At 57.9% G+C, this 15,792-nt stretch overlaps 1 protein-coding gene across 2 annotated transcripts; it reads left to right on the top strand.

Annotated features, from left to right (window-relative positions):
• Positions 1–37: 37 nt before the first annotated feature.
• Positions 38–11,360, top strand: TEPSIN (TEPSIN adaptor related protein complex 4 accessory protein). 2 transcript variants are annotated; one of them, XR_002084839.2, is made up of 14 exons: positions 38–207; positions 1,296–1,368; positions 1,656–1,747; positions 1,885–1,978; positions 3,767–3,834; positions 3,996–4,074; positions 4,216–4,287; positions 5,019–5,228; positions 6,005–6,182; positions 6,271–6,384; positions 6,464–6,542; positions 6,783–6,917; positions 7,880–8,659; positions 10,322–11,360. XR_002084839.2 is itself a non-coding variant. In XM_019465945.2 (13 exons), exons 1-13 carry the CDS (start codon positions 160–162, stop codon positions 8,390–8,392), a joined length of 1,755 nt encoding a protein of 584 aa, XP_019321490.1. In that variant the 5' UTR covers positions 38–159; the 3' UTR covers positions 8,393–9,582. The 2 variants fall into 2 exon arrangements, 1 of the variants encoding a protein (XP_019321490.1); XM_019465945.2 differs by lacking the exon at positions 10,322–11,360 and having other exon boundaries at positions 7,880–9,582.
• The last annotated feature ends 4,432 nt before the right edge of the window (positions 11,361–15,792 follow it).

Consider the following 15,792-nt stretch of genomic DNA (forward strand, 5'->3'; position numbering starts at 1 on the left):
GTCTTTGATCTGGGACTTCGGATTGGTTCAGGCTCAGGTTGTTTGCCGGCATAGACTGCAGGCCCCGCCCCGCGCGAGCGATTGGCCAGCTAGTCCAGGCCCGCGCGGTGATTGGAGGGGGTCCGCGGCCGCGGGCGGGGCCGGAAGGTGGCCGGCATCATGGCGTCCACGCCGCCGCTGCGGGACCGCCTGAGCTTCCTGCACCGGGTGAGTGCGGGCGGCCGCGGCCCCCACCCCGGGCCAGAGCTGTCCCCCTCCCCGGCCCTGCTCGGCGCCCGCTGGGGCCTCCTCCCAGGCTCACAGATGCCTCCATCTCCCTCCGGCCCTCTCCGTGCCCGTCCTCCTCCTCGAGCCCCACCGGCCGTTCTTGGGCCCCTGGTGTCCCCTCTGCCCCTGCATCTCGTTCCTGGGTCCCCTTCTTCGCTGTGGCCTCAGGGTCGGGGCCCGATCCCCGACGCCGTGTGGGCGGGGCACGCCACCTCTGCTTCACATCCCCCCCACCCCCATCCCCCGGACAGAACCCGAATTGGAAGAGACAGCTGGGGTCTCAGACGGCACAGCCGGACGCCCGCGCGGGCAGCCCCGGCCCCTTCCCATTTGTGGCAGGAGCACTGAGGGAGGCGGGGGTCGGGCAGTGTCCGTGCAACTCGGCAGCTGGCCGGCCCTTTCGGGACTTGGGGTCCTGCCCCCGTACAGGGCGTGCGAGCCAGGCCCGGGCCTTCCTAATGGTTGCGTTTCAAACCGGGGCCCTCAGGTCCTAGGGAAGGACGCTCCCGAGTTGTGGGAGACCCACGTCCACCATCGTCAGTTCATCGTGGCGAATGCTCCGAGAAGCGGAGGTCGGGGCCTGTCGTTGGTGTTGGCCAGAGCCAAAGCAGAGGCAGCGGGCGGCCTTGAGCGTCGCCAGGCAGGTGTTCAGGGGCTGGGCCGCCGGTGAAGCCGCCGGTCGGTTCGGTTGCGTTAGTGCAGAGACTCCGCTCTGGGCCCTGGCCTCCACGGCTCTGCACGTCTGTCCAGCTCCCCTTTGGGCCTTGCTGGATAAATAAGGTGACTTTCAGGCCCATGTTCTCGTGCCGTCAGGCCGCTGCCCTTTCAAACTGTAGTCAGTCTGTGGTGAGCACCCAGCAGAGTCCACGCACTTGTCCCCGTGAGTGTCCCTGAGGTTCCCCGTCCTGTCTTTGCTCTGAGGCTCACGCTCCCCAGACGCCCAGATGCTGGGCCAAGTGGGAATGGGTGTTTGGGTTTTTTCCCTGTGACGCCCACTCATCATGCCAGGGGCTCGCGCTCCCTTTCAGCTCCCGGTTCTCCTGAAGGGAACGTCGGACGATGATGTCCCGTGTCCGGGCTACTTGTTTGAGGAGATCGCCAGTATCCTTCCTCGTCACCCACGTCCAGGGGCCTGTCCTTCGGAGGCCCCCCAGCTCCTTTACTGTAGGGACCAAGTGTGGGTGGGTCCAAAAGCCACACGACTGATGACGCGGGGCCCAGGAGGCCGTAAGAGGCCCAAGCTCCTGAAACCAGGGCCTCGGGTGGGTGTTGGCGGGGAAGACACGGGAGAAGTCTGGTGGCAGGAAGGCCTGGTTCTCTCCCCCGCCGGCGTGGCCTCGTGTGGCCTGGGGTCAGCTCGCTCCTTCCCTAACCCGAGCGCCTGCCAGAAATCTCACACGAGTCCCTGGGCAGCAGCCAGTGCCTCCTGGAGTACCTTCTGAACCGTCTGCACAGCGGCTCTGGACGAGTGAAGCTGAAGGTGAGTCCCCGAGCGGCCCCCGCAGACCCTCCGCTGGGGGACGGGCCAGCGGGTGGCGAAGCACGGGGAGAGGGTCGCCGCGGGATGCGTGCGGGCTGCCCTCTGGGCCTGTGCTGCCCCCTGCGACTGTCCCCCAGGTGCTGAAGATCCTGCTCCACCTGTGTGGTCACGGCTCCTCCTCGTCCTTGCTCATCCTCAAACGCAACCCTGCCTTCATCCAGGAAGCCGCAGGTATCCGGGCGCTGGGGCGGGGCGGCCAGGGCAGGCTGCACAGAGTCCCTCTGCTGACCACCGCCCCCTCACAGAGACGCCCCTCCCACCGGCGGGACTCGCCTCCCGGCCCGCTGCCGTCTTCTCCCCGGCACCCCGCACCCCAGCCACCGCCTTCACTCTGTCACGGGCTTTCCCTTCCATCCGTCGCCGGGCCCGCCGCCGCACGGTGGCTTACTTCTGCCTGTGTGCCCTGCCTGGCCTGGGCAGCCCAGGCCCGTCCTGCCTGTTCCAGTGCCCGGCACACCAGAGGGGCTCTGTCTTCCCCCCCGGACTGCTCCCCAGGACCGAGACAGGGAGGTCTGTGGGAGGCCCTCGGGAGAGGCGGGGTTCTGGCCTGTCGAGGTCTAGGTCTAGCACAGCTGGGTCTGGGGTGGGGTTCCATCTCTCACTCCCCAGCCGGGCCTGGGGCTGTCCCATGTCTTTTTCCCTAACTGGGATTTGGGGGGACGGGGCCTGAGGCCTTCCCCTCAGGTAAGGCAGGAGTCCTGGCCGCAGTGGGTCTCGGGCACAGCGTCAGCAGACCCCGCCCTGAGTGACACCGGAAGGGCTCGGCCCGCAGGCAAGAACCACGCCCACGGAGCTGTCCCTGAGAGGGTCCCCGAGAGGGCAGCGCCGGGGAGGGGGGCCCAGTTAGTTGCTCTCGGCCACCGCGTGCTCCTCGGGGATCCTGAGCATTTCCAGCATCCTGCCTGCCTGCCAGGTGGTGGCCTACCCCCACACCCCGAAACCGCGGCCGTCTCTTCACTGGAGGCCTCCGTCCTCCACCTCGTCCTCACCGCCGTCCTCCACCCCAGGGCGCAGCCGAGGCAGCACGGGATGTGGCAGACAGCGGGTCCTTGTTGGCACCAGAGTCTCTGCTGGGCCGGTCCCAGTCCGTTGTACTCTGAGTGCCAACCCCGGGGGACCGTGCCACAGGCTGTCGGGGAGGTGGGGTAGCGAGAGGAGGTGGCTCTGGGGTTGGGGGGGGCCGCAGACGACGGCCTCAGCTCAGGCACGAGGGGCCGGGGCGGGGGGGGGGGGGTCCTGTGCGGCAGGAACAGCAGGGAGGCTCACGCCATGCCCCCCCACCCCCCCCACCCCGGTGGTTCCCTGGTGGTTCCATTCCCGGCTGGCCGATGGGCGTGCACCCTGGGCCACCTGCCGGGGCAGAAAGTGAGATGCATTTGTGACAAGAGACTGGGAACGGGGGTGTCACTCAATTCCTTCTAGGAAAAACTCGTTTGTCACAGCTGAAGCTGTTACGTAGAGGGAGGTGGTATCGTCAGGGCCGTGAGAGCCTCCGTGGGGCTTTGATTGCTCGCTTCACTCCGAGTGGAGAGTGGGTTGAGGGGGGTACAGCGAGGCGGCCAGTGCAGGGACCCCGGCGAGAGACGGCAGGGGGCTCCGCTCTGTGGGCATGAGCGAGGGGGCGGCCGGGGTGCGGCCTCCATAGGCCCAGTGGGTGGTATATCTCTGAAAAGCAGCGTGGGGGCAGTGGGTCCCGGATGAGGGGGATCTGGGGGCTCCCGGGCTTGGGGGTGCCGAAGGGTGGCCGCCACTATAGGGGCTTTGACCTGGAAGGGGTGTCGCCCGGGGACTGGAGGCCAGGCCTGTGTTTCAGGAGGCCGCCCCTGACCCTCGGGGTGCCGGGGTCATCTGCCAGGGGTCCGGGGGGGTGCCCGCCACGAGGGCCGGGGGGGGCATTAAAGCCGCACCTCTGAGTGTCAGTAGCTGCGGCTCACCTGCGCATCTGCCTCCGTCCTGCAGTTTTCTCGGGGCCCCCAGACCCTCTCCACGGGAACAGCTTGTACCAGAAGGTGCGGGCGGCCGCCCAGGTGAGTCCAGCACTCGGGGCAGCCCGGGACAGACTGCCAGACGTTTGTTCCACCACCCGGGGCCCTGGCTCTGCCCTCGCTGTGGGACCCCGAGAGAGCAGGGGGGCGGGGGGACAGAGCCGGACCACCGCGAGCCGAGTGCCCTCTGCTTCCTCGTCTAGGACTTGGGGAGCGCCTTGTTCTCGGACAACTTGTCGCCCCCGCCTCCCTCCCAGCCACCCAGGGCCCTGCCTCCGGCAGGTAGGCGACCGCCCATCCCCTTCGCTGGGTGTTCACCCTGGGGAGGGTTTGAGGTCCCCCCCCCCCCCCGACCCCCTGTCCCAGGTACACAGGGTTGAGCGTGAGCGGCCACACTGGCACTGACGTGGGTCCTGCTCACAGGCATGGGCTCCGAGTCCAGGCCCCAGGGCGCCCTCCAGGGCTTCGGCTACAGCAAGGAACGGGGCCCCACAGGTGAGTGCTGCGGGGGTGCGGGGCGCGGGCATAGGGTCTGGCGGATCTGGCCTGGGAGGCGTGGCGGGTGGCACGGCTGGGGCCGGTGTCCTGCCACCGCGCTCTCCTCTGCTCGGGCCCGCGGGAGAACGAGGCAGGGCCAGTCTGCGAAACCAACAGGTGAGAAGCCGGGCGGAGGCTAGGTCTGTACGCGTGCACCCAGGCCCTGGTCCCTCAGAGGGGCGGAGGGCGGAGGGCGGTGGCGTGGGGACGGTGCCCGTCGTGAGTGGACGCAGCCGGCCTGGGTGCTGCCGGTTCTGGTCTCGGCTCTCAGACCCCCGGTACCTCGGGAGCACTGATTCCTAAAGCAGGCCTGGCTCGCAGGCCTTGCCTGTTCCTGACTCGGGAGTGAGGGTGGTTGGTCCCGTCAGGGCACTCACGCACCCCTGCACCCGTACTGGACGTGAGCCGCCGTGGGGACCGAGCTCTCTGACGATCCCCTTAGCTGTCCTGCTCCCACGTGGGGCCGGGGGACTTGGGGGCACGGCCTTGCCGTAAGCTGGAGCGCCAGGCTCTGTCGGGCCTGGGAACGCACTGAAGCGGCATTCACTGGGGAAGCTTCCGGAAGGGCCTGGGTGCCCCACGTGGGCTCCGCTGTGTGACTACGGCTCACGTGCTGGCCTCTTGAACTCCTCTCGGGGGTGGGCAGAACTGAAGAGGGCTGGCACCCTGTCCCTCTCCCTCCGGCGCAGGCTCTGCGGGCGAAGCCTTCCTCTCCACCATCCAGAAGGCCGCAGAGGTGGTGGCCAATGCTGTGCGCCCCGGGCCCGAGAGCCCCGGCACCCGGAGGCCCCTCCCGCGGGGTGACGCCTACCAGCCCGCCATGACGCCCACAGCCAGCCGTGGTGGCCCCAGTGCCGGGAAGCCGCTCCCCGGAGCTCTCCCGGGCGCCCGAGGAAGCGGTGAGACTCTCCTGGGGGTCCGGGTGAGCAGGCCTGTCCCCGTGGTGTGTTGGAGCGAGAGGGGGCCGCGGAGCTGCCGACAGGACCTTCCCGGCAAGGGGCACAGGCTCCTGGCTCAGAGGCCGGGGAAGGAGGTGGTGTGTCCTGGGGGGGCCGGCACAGCCTTTCGCCAGCTCCGTGGCTGCGTGTGCACTCGCTGTGGCCTCTGTGCCGTTCAAAGATCGCGCGGCGTCTGGATGCTGTTTTGCCAGCTTCTTGCCAGTTGCTTCGAGTAGGAGCTGGGGTGTATGGTGTTAAGGGGGGCGGGGGCTTCCGGAGGGCCCCGCCACCTCGGGTACAGACCTGGATCGGGAGCTGGGCCGCAGCCCGGCTTTTGCCGGTCCAGCCGGGACGGCTGCGAGGCCAGGGCCGGGGGCCAGCCTCCACGCGCGTGCGTTCTAGTCGGGGGATGTTGACACAGGGCCATCCCCGAGCGAGGTGTGTGGTGAGAGGGGACCGCAGCGTCGCGGTGCTCTGGCCCAAGCTCCTGGGAGTTGGCCTGGCCTGAAGGAGGACTGTCGGGACTCCCCGAGAGTTCTGTGCCTCGGGGTCCGGCACTGCCCCTGCCGCCACAGGTCGGCGGTCCCCGCCCTGACCGTTCTGTGTGAGGGGTGCCCTGCTCTGTCCCGTGTCACCTCTTCCCTGGTGTTTCTTGGTCGAGGTGCCCCGGGGAGGGGTGTATGAGGCAAGTCACGGCCCCCCGCCCCCGATCTCACCCACGGTCCTGTTTGTCACAGTCACGAGACCCCAGCCCGGGCAGGCAGGAGGGGGTTGGGACGAGCCAGACAGCGGCTCCAGCTCCCAGAATTCATCCCGGGAGAGCGGTGACCCAGGCAAGGTCTCAGACTCAGGCAGTCGGTCGGGCAGCGACAGCCCCTCAGCGGCTAGCCAGGCACCCAGCGACCTGGCAGAGCGGTGAGGTCCTTTTCTGGGGTCCCACCCTGGGTTGGGGCCTGACCCGGAGGAGTCTCTCTCTCTACCCTGACCGCTGTGCCCCCGGTAGGGTGGAGGCCGTGACCCTGAGCGACTGCCAGCAGGAGCAGAGCCTGGTCCAGACTGTGACACGGGGGCCGCGTGCCTTTCTGAGCCGAGAGGAGGCTCAGTGCTTCATCAAAGAGTGAGTCCCCCCACCGGCTCCCCGCTCCCGGCCCCGGCCCCGGCCCCGGCCCCCACCTCCTGCTTGTGCCTTCCTGCAGGTGTGGGCTGCTCAACTGTGAGGCGGTCCTGGAACTGCTGACCCGCCGCCTGGACGGGACCAGCGAGCGCGTGCAGATGGTGAGGGCCGGCCCGAGGCTGGGGGGCGCCTGGGGGCATGGGTGTGCGCAGGTGAGGGTTGCGGGCGGGGCTGGCCGGGACCGCCTCACCCGGGGCCTGCCCTGGGGGGGGGGGGGGGTAGTGGGCCCACCCCCGGGGCTCCCCCACCTTGGGGCTGCAGTCGGGCCGAGAGGAGGACGGAGCTGTGAGAGGGGCCTCCCTCCGGGGGTGGACCGCGCTGACCTTCTGTCCGCCCGGCAGAGGGCCCTGGGCGCCATCGCGTCCCTGGGCTGCACCGACCTGCTCTCCCAGGAGCACATCCTGCTCCTCGCCCGGCCGCGGCTGCAGGAGCTCAGCGCGGGCAGCCCTGGACCCGTGACCAACAAGGCCACCAAGGTGGGCAGCAGCCGGGACCCGGAGGAGAAGTCGCACGCTTGTTCCTCCAGCCGTTCCCAGATCCGCTTCCACGTTCCTGCCCCTCGCCACCGGGCCGGGAAGGGCCGGGCCTTAGAACAGCCGGGGTCCTTGGCCCGTGGATTCTTCCAGCTCCTGGGACCTCTCCCCTGCCCTGCTGCTCAGCAGCTCTGCTCTGCAGGCAGCTCCCCATCCCGCCTGGCTCAGCCCACGGGTGGCCTCCTGCGGGAAGCCCTCCTTGCCTGCCCAGGTCCATTTATCCTTCTGCTGGCCACCTGGGGTCACGGTTCAGGAGTCCGTGCTCGGCCCCTGGAGGGCAGAAGTGTTTTCTTTCACACGAGTCCGTTTCCCAGTTATGCTCGAATTGTGCGCGGGCCTCCCGGCTCCCTCACTGGGGAGCCTCTGGGCAGCCCCCACAGGCTGCTGGCCTCTCCCCTCAGCCAGGCCCCAGCACGTCTTCCACCTGCCCACTGGCATCCCCGGCTTCTGCGCTCCTCTGTGGCTGCTGAGAATTCGGATCCTCAGTGGCGCGTCTTTAAATTGTCCTTTGTCAAAGAATCGGTGACCCCGCCACAGCGAGGCATCACGGTGTCTCTGAGGACGTGAAGGCTGGAGGAGGCCGTGTGTGCAGAGTTGGAAGGACCGGAGGGTTTGAGGCACGTTCGTTTCCTCAGCATCTGTGTCAGGCGCTGCTTGGCACCCGGCGAGGGACCCCTCCCCCCCCTCCCTGAGCTGGCTCGTCACGGGGCCGGGTTCGGGGACAGAGAACGTGTGCATTTGTAGAGCAGCAGGTTCGCCGTGTCTGGGCGCACACAGTGTGGCCGGTAGGGGGTGGCCGGAGGAGGAGGAGGTGGGACGAGCCACCTGCTCTCTGGGGGGCTGTGTCTTCTGTGCTCCCGGGCACACAGGGACCTTCAGCCGGTCCCCTCCGCTTCCTCCTCCAGATCCTGAGGCACTTTGAAGCCTCCTGCCGACAGCGGCCCCCCGCCCAGAGGCCCCCGGTCGAGCTGGGCCCTGTGGCTGGCCGCGGGGGCCCGGCCGACCTGCTGACCGACGCCGTGCCCTTCTCCGGGAGCCACGCCTTCCTGCAGCCGCTGAGTTCCGCCCTCTTCCCGCCCCAGGGCCCTGCGCACCCCCTTCCCCTCGATGGCTCCCCGCTCTCAGTCCCCAGGGAGGCCGAGGCCGGCCTGGTGGGTTCCAGAGAGGAGGGGGCCGGACCCGAATGGAGCCCGCCGGGCACGGGCTCCCCAAAGGGAGCGCCGGAACTTTGCCCAGGGCCCGGGGGCTGCAGCTCCTTGTTTGCTGGCATGGAGCTGGTGGCCTGTCCCCGCCTGCTGGGGGCCGGGCCCGCCACAGAAGAGGCCCCCCAGGCCCCCTGGACGCCACCACAGAGGGCGGCGGCAGCAGGAGCCCCTCCCGGCTCGGAACCTTCTGCTTTCCCTTTCCTAAACTCGTGACCTTGCCAGCCTGGGCCACACGTGGAGTCACCGTGGCCCCGGCCTGTAAATCCCAGGATTCTGTGACTCTGTGCTGTCCCGTTCGCCCGCAGCCCCCACATCCCGAGGAGTGGTTCCCCTCGGGTGTGTGTGGCCGGTCCGCCCTCCCTCCAGCGTCCCCCCCTCACTCACCGAGGACACGGTCCGGGCAGCTGACCAGAGCGAATACAACGGCCGCTGATCAAGCCCCGGGTGATGTGCCGCCGGTCCACGAGCCAGCAGAGCCAGGTGGCACCGTGCACGGGGGTCGGCTCCCAACCCGAAAGCGGGTTCCTCGGTTTCCTGTGGATGAGGCAGGACCCCCCTCGTGCACGGGCCCTTCCTGTGGGCGTGATGGCCGGAGGGGCAGCCTGAGACCTTGAGGGAGAAACAGGACCAGCACCGAGCCGTGCCGGTTTCTGGGCAGGGTTAGGAACTGAGCTGCTTGTTCAGGGTGGTGGCTGGGGCCCCGGACCGACTGCTGGGTCTCCCGCCCTGCAGCCGTCCCAGGGGCCCCATCCGCAGACACTGTCAGGCCGCTCTCCCGGCAGCCAGAAGGACTGCGAGGGGGACCGGGGCAGAGGGCGTGGCATGGCCTGCCTGGAGGGGACAGGAGCAGAGGCTTGGCTCCTCACTTGGATCTGTCTGGGGCTCCCAGGGTCCTCACAGACACCATGGAGAAGGGCACCCGGCCCCCTCTGTGGGGACGAGTCAGGAGGAGACAGTCTGGGCCGTGGCCCTTGCCACCCTGGGAGGAGGGCTCGGGGCTACCTCAGTTTCCCCTCCATGTCTCCCTTACCAGAGGCTAGCTGTCTGGACTTGGATTCCTGCAGCAGCGGGTCTGGGAAACACTGACCTCAGGGGCCCCCTGGAGACCCGTGCCTGCCTCTCAGAAACAAGGGTTTTTTGTGTGGATTTGGAAGCACGGCTTGAGTATTTTGGGGCTCAGAGCTCTCCCTTCGCAGGGAGTCATAAATCGGCCAAGCGGCTTATCCACCTGGGGCGGGGGGCGGGCTGTTTCTGCTGCCAGATCCCGGTGCGACCTGTGTCTGGTCCCTGCAGACTGTGCGGGGCTGGCCTCGGGGCAAGGGTTCTGGTGCCTCAGAAGGTCGCGGCTGCTCCAGGGGTCACAGCACCAGAGCTTCCGAAATAAACACGGTTGTTCCCGCAAAGCTGCATCGTTGCTGTTTTTCTTTCCTGTGCGTGTGTGTGTGCGCGTGTGTGCTAATGAAGATAGCATTAATGAGGACACGCTTAGAGAACTTCTTTTCTAAAAGCAGGACAGGTGTTATTTCTTCCTTAAATGTTCGAAAGAACTCCCCAGTGGAAGTATCTGGTCCTTTAATATTCTTAATTGGAGGCTTTGAACTACAAAGTTTCTTAAGTAGGTGTGGGGCTATTTGGGTGATCTCTTTCTTCCCAGGTGAGTTTCAGGAAGGTATTTTTCAAGAAATCGGTCCATTTCACAGAAGTTGAATATGACCATAGAATATTTTATGACATAATTTCATTACCCAATTTCTGTAGGGTCTATAATGGTATTCCATCTTTCATTTCTGATGTTGGTAACCTTCTCCCCTCTTTTTCTTGGTTAGTCTGATTAGAAGTTTGTTAATACTGGTTTTTTCGAAGAACTAAACCTTGGGGTTTCCTTTTTTCTTACCATTCCATGTTTTGTATTTCATTGCTGTCTGCTTTTTATTAGTTTCTTCCTACTGCTTCGGGTTTATTTTTCTTCTTTTTCTAGTTTCTTGAAGGTGGAAGCTTAGATTATTGACGCGAGAGCTTTATTTTTCTAACAAAAATGTTAATGCTATCAGTTTTCCTCTAGACACTGCTTTGATTGCATCCCATGAACTTTGACAGTTTTGTTTTTATTCGGTTCAGAATGTTCTCTTCTTTTGGTCACAGGAGCAGAGCATGGGAACACATGTGGATCTCAGGATGTCAGACCCAGGGGACCTTCCTAAAGGAAGGCACTAGCAGCATTCACAAAGGAAGCGAACAATGTTCACGGAGAAGCCACGAGCAGATTTGGAATTCTTGTCCAGTCAGAACCCACACCCCTCCCAGCCTGCAGAACCAAGAAGTGGCCGTGACCCTGGAGGTTTGGTTCCAGAACCAGAGAGCGAAACTCAGGAAAGCTGAATACGAGCATCCGCAGCAAAAACAAGAACCCAGACAACAGCAGTTCGCTGGGGGGAGTCAAGACCGGCTCTTCCTGGAGAAATACGCTCCTACCCTGCTTCCTCGGTGTACGCAGATCGCCCAATACCTTCCTTCCAACCCTGCACGTGCCCCAGTTTGAAGGCTCCCCCAGACCATCCTGTTGGCCACCAAACAGTCCACCTTGGCAGCCGCCAAGATCCTAACATCTCCCTTTGTCCCGTTTAGGGATCTCAGATTCTTTCCACCGGCTTCCCTGCTAGTTCTTTGCTTCTGCGTCGCCACCAAGAACCTTAGGAGAGAAGCTAGACACAAAAAAAAGCCACATACCGTGATTTGCCATGATGCCAAACAGGGGGCCGATAGAAGATCTACACAACACGGATGCATTTCAAAAGCATTCTGCTCTGCGAAAGAATAAAGACATAAAGTGCCCGTGTGGTGGAATCGAGCAGAAGGAGGCAGTAACGTTTCTTGGGATGGTGACGTTTCATGTCTTAATTAGGTTGGTGGTTACCCGGATGTACAAACTCCTCGAAAGACACAGAACTCTAATACTATGTACACCACAAAGAAACAGCCATGTGACAGGATGGAGGCGTCGGCTAACGCCACGGCGGTAACCCTTTTGCATTCTATAAATATCAAATCAGCACCTTTGTGTACCCCTTAAACTCACACAGGGTTATGTGGCAATTCACTCGATGCGTCAACTCAATCTCAGTAAACCTGGAGGGAGTAAATGTTTTAATTACGTCTCAATAAAATATATATACATAGGTCATGAATTGGAAGAATAGATACTGTTAAAATGTCGATACTCCCCAAAGCAATCTACATAATCAATGCAATCCCTATCAAAATAACACCAGCATTCTTCACAGAGCTAGAATAATCCTAAAATTTGTATGGAACTAGAAAAGACCCCAAATAGCCAAAGCAATCCTGAAAAAGAAAACCAAAGCCGGAGGCGTCACAATCCCAGACTTCAAGATACATTACAAAGCTGTAATTATCAAGATAGTATGGTACTGGCACAAAAACAGACACTCAGATCAATGGAACAGAACAGAGAACCCACAAACATATGGCCAACTAATCTTTGACAAAGCAGGAAAGAATATCCAACGGAATAAAGACAGTCTCTTCAGCAAGTGGTGCTGGGAAAACTGGACAGCGACACGCAGAAGAATGAACTTGGACGACTTTCTTACACCAGACACAAAAAGAAACTCAAAATGGATGAAAGACCTAAGACAGGAAGCCATCAAAATCCTAGAGGAGAAAGCAGGCAAAAACCTCTTTGATCTCAGCCGCAGCAACTTCTTACTCAACACGTCTCCGGAGGCAAGGGAAACAAAAGCAAAAATGAACTACTGGGACCTCATCAAAATAAAAAGCTTCTGCACAGAGAAGGAAACAATCAGCAAAACTAAAAGGCAACCGACAGAATGGGAGAAGATGTTTGCAAATGACATATCAGATAAAGGGTTAGTATCCAAAATCTATAAAGAACTTATCAAACTCAACACCCAAAAAGCAAATAATCCAGTGAAGAAAAGGGCAAAACACATGAACAGACACTTCTCCAAAGAAGACATCCAGATGGCCAACAGACACATGAAAAAATGCTCAACATCACTCATCATCAGGGAAATACAAAAAACCACAATGAGATACCACCTCACACCTGTCAGAATGGCTAACCTTAACAACTCCGGCAGCAAAGATGTTGGCGAGGATGTGGTGAGAGAGGATCTCTTTTGCACTGCTGGTGGGAATGCAAACTGGTGCAGTTGGGAGGTTCCTCAAAAAATTAAAAATAGAACTACCCCACGACCCAGCAATTGCACTGCTAGGCATTTATCCACGGGATACGGGTGTGCTGTTTGAAAGGGGCACATGCACCCCAATGTTTATAGCAGCACTATCGACCATAGCCAAAGTATGGAAAGAGCCCAAATGTCCATCGATGGATGAGTGGATAGAGAAGAGATGGTACATATATACAATGGGCTATTACTTGGCAATCAAAAAGAATGAAATCTTGCCATTTGCAACTACACCTATGGAACTAAAGGGTATTCTAAGCAAAATTAGTCGGAGAAAGACAAATATCACATGACTTCACTCATGAGGAATTTAAGAGACAAAACAGATGAACATAAGGGAAGGGAAGCAAAAATAATATAAAAACAGGGAGGAGGACAAAACATAAGAGACTCCTAAATACAGAGAACAAACTGAGGGTTGCTGGAGGGGTTGTGGGTGGGGGGTGGGCTAAATGGGCAAGGGGCATCGAGGAGGACACTTGTTGGGATGAGCACTGGATGTTATACATAGGGGATGAATCACTGGAATCTACTCCTGAAATCATGATCGCACTCTATGCTAACTAACTTGGACGTAAATTAAAAAATCAATTTTAAACATTGTATATATAATGCGGGAAAAACAGTATTTTCTTCTTCTTTTTTAAAAAAATTAATCTTATTTTTAAGTAGGCTGCACACCCAACATGGGGCTAACTCATGACCTGGCCATCAAGAGTCACATGCTGTACTGACTGAGCCAGCCAGGAGCCCCCAGAATATTGTCTCATTTCCCTTGCTACCACTGCCTTTTTGTCTAGTGGGTTAACATCTGAAAGTCAATCGTGTAATTCACCAAATTAACGTATTTATGAAGAAAATCCTATTTTATGCAGAAAATGCAAGGGATCAAATTCAACATTGCATTCATGGAAACTCTTCCCAAGTGAGGAATATAAAAATTTCTCTCACCTGGTAGAAAGTAGCTGCAAAATCCCACAGCTAACATCATATTTAATGGTGTAGGACTGAATGCTTCCCCCACACCCCCAGACTGGGAACAGGACAATGATACACATTCCAACCACTTCTCTTCAGTATTGTACAGAAAGCCCTGGCCAGTTCAATAAAACAGGAGGAGAAGGAGGCAAATACCTTGGAAAAGAAATTGTTATTATCCACAGACATTATGGTCTATGTGAAAACTCCCATAGAATCCACAAAAATCCCCAAGACTAATAAGTGAATTTAGCAAGGACACAGGATACAGGGTAAATTATACTACCAATTGTATTTTTGTATGCTAAAAATAATACTGTATGCTGAAAAATACAAAAGACTAGTGAAAGATATCAATGATTAGGCCTAAATAAATGGAGAGGTATACCATGGTTATGGATTGGAAAACAATATTGTTAAGACGTCATTCTCTCCAGACTGATCTACAGATTTTTTTTTTATTAAAAAAAATTTTTTTTAACATTTATTTATTTTTGAGACAGAGAGAGACAGAGCATCAACGGGGGAGGGGCAGAGAGAGAGGGAGACACAGAATCGGAAGCAGGCTCCAGGCTCTGGGCCATCAGCCCAGAGCCTGACGCGGGGCTCAAACTCACAGACCGCAAGATCGTGACCTGAGCCGAAGTCGGACACTCAACCGACTGAACCACCCAGGCGCCCCTGATCTACAGATTTAACATACCCTCATCGAAATTCCAGCTGGATTTTTTTTTTTTTTTTTGTACATGGTGACAAGCTGATACTAAATAGTATAGGAAGAGCCAAATAAATTGAATAGGTAATTTTGAAAAAGGACAAAGAGGACTCCCACCACCTGATTCAAAGATTTACTGTGGAATAGCACTAATCAACACAGTGTGGTATTGGGGAAAGTTCAGACACAGATCAATAGGCCAGTGTAGACAGCTCAGAAATAGACCCACACAAATATGGTCACTTAAACTACACAAAAGTGTCAAGGTAATTCAATGAAGACAGGATAGCTTTTCAACGGGTGGTACCGGGATAATTCAACATCCATGTACAAAAAAGAAAAAGAATTTTTAAATGTCACCCTATACCTCACACCTTACACAAAATCTCAGCTGAACCACAGACCTAGATAGGAAACCTAACACTCTAAGTCTTCTAGAAGAAATAGGAGAAAATGTTCTGTCCTCGGGTCAGGCCGTGGCTTCTACAACATACAAAAAGCACAAACCACAAAGTTTAAGAACCTCTCTTTGAATGACACAGTTAAGAGAACAGCAGGACAAGCCACAGATGGAGAAAATATTCGCAACCCACGTATCTCATGAAGAACTTGTTATCAAGAACGTGTAAAGAACGCTCAAAACTCCTAAGGCAAACAACTCAATTTACAAAGTGGGCAAAAGATTTGAACAAACATTTCACCAAAGAAGGTATATTAATATATGGCAAATAAGCCTAGGAATAGATTCTCGACATCAGTATAGGGACATGGGATACCCCTACACACCTAAGTGATCAGTATTTAAATAATTAGAATCACTTTTTATTTTTTTAAAATTTTTTTTTAGCATTTATTCATTCTTGAGAGTGAGAGAGACAGAGCATGAGCAGGGGAGGGGCAGAGAGAGAGGGAGACACAGAATCCGAAGCAGGCTCCAGGCTCTGAGCTGTCAGCCCAGAGCCCGGCACGGGGCTCGAACTCACAGACTGTGAGATCATGACCTGACCCAAAGTCGGACACTCAACCGACTGAGCCACCCAGGCACCCCTAGAATCACTTTTTAAAAATGAGAACACCAGGGATGGCTGAGTGGCTGTTGGTTGAGCATCTGACTTCGGCTCAGGTCATGGTCTCACAGTTCATTGGTTCAAGCCCCACGTCGGGCTCTATGTTGACAGCTCAGAGCCTGCAACTTGCTTTGGATTCTGTGTCTCCCTCTCTCTCTGCCCCTCCTCTGCTCGAGCTATGTCTGTCTGTCTCTCTCTCAAAAAATAAAATTTTAAATTAAAAAAAAAAGCCAAAATAAAAACATTTGAACAACCAAATGTTGAGGGTGATGGGGGGGGGGGCAGGGGAGCAACCTGAGCTCTCATAAACTGCTGGTATGAGCATAAAATGGTACAGCTTCTGCGGAAAATAATCTAGAAGTTTCTTATAAAGTTGAACACATATCTACTCTCCCTCTCTCTCCCTCCCTCCCTCTCTCTCTATATATGTATACACACACACAGTCTCTCTACATATATATATATACGTATATATATACGTATATATACGTATATATATACGTATATATATATATACGCAAGTATAAATACATACCTAAGTTTTTACCCAAGTGACACGAAAACTCATGTTCATATAAAAGCTTGAAAGTAAATGTTTACAGTAGTTTCATTCATAATTACCCC

Source organism: Panthera pardus, unplaced genomic scaffold (assembly GCF_024362965.1).
Source record: "Panthera pardus isolate Hobbes unplaced genomic scaffold, ASM2436296v1 HiC_scaffold_3, whole genome shotgun sequence".
Classification (NCBI taxonomy): domain Eukaryota; kingdom Metazoa; phylum Chordata; class Mammalia; order Carnivora; family Felidae; genus Panthera; species Panthera pardus.

What these genes read in the sequence shown, in the direction of transcription:
- TEPSIN (XM_019465945.2), top strand. Translation starts at nt 160, where the DNA reads ATGGCGTCCACGCCGCCGCTGCGGGACCGCCTGAGCTTCCTGCACCGG. An exon ending in AGGTGCGGGCGGCCGCCCAG is followed by an intron (nt 3,835 to 3,995) that starts GTGAGTCCAGCA and finishes TTCCTCGTCTAG; the next exon opens with GACTTGGGGAGCGCCTTGTT. An exon ending in GCTCAGTGCTTCATCAAAGA is followed by an intron (nt 6,385 to 6,463) that starts GTGAGTCCCCCC and finishes GCCTTCCTGCAG; the next exon opens with GTGTGGGCTGCTCAACTGTG.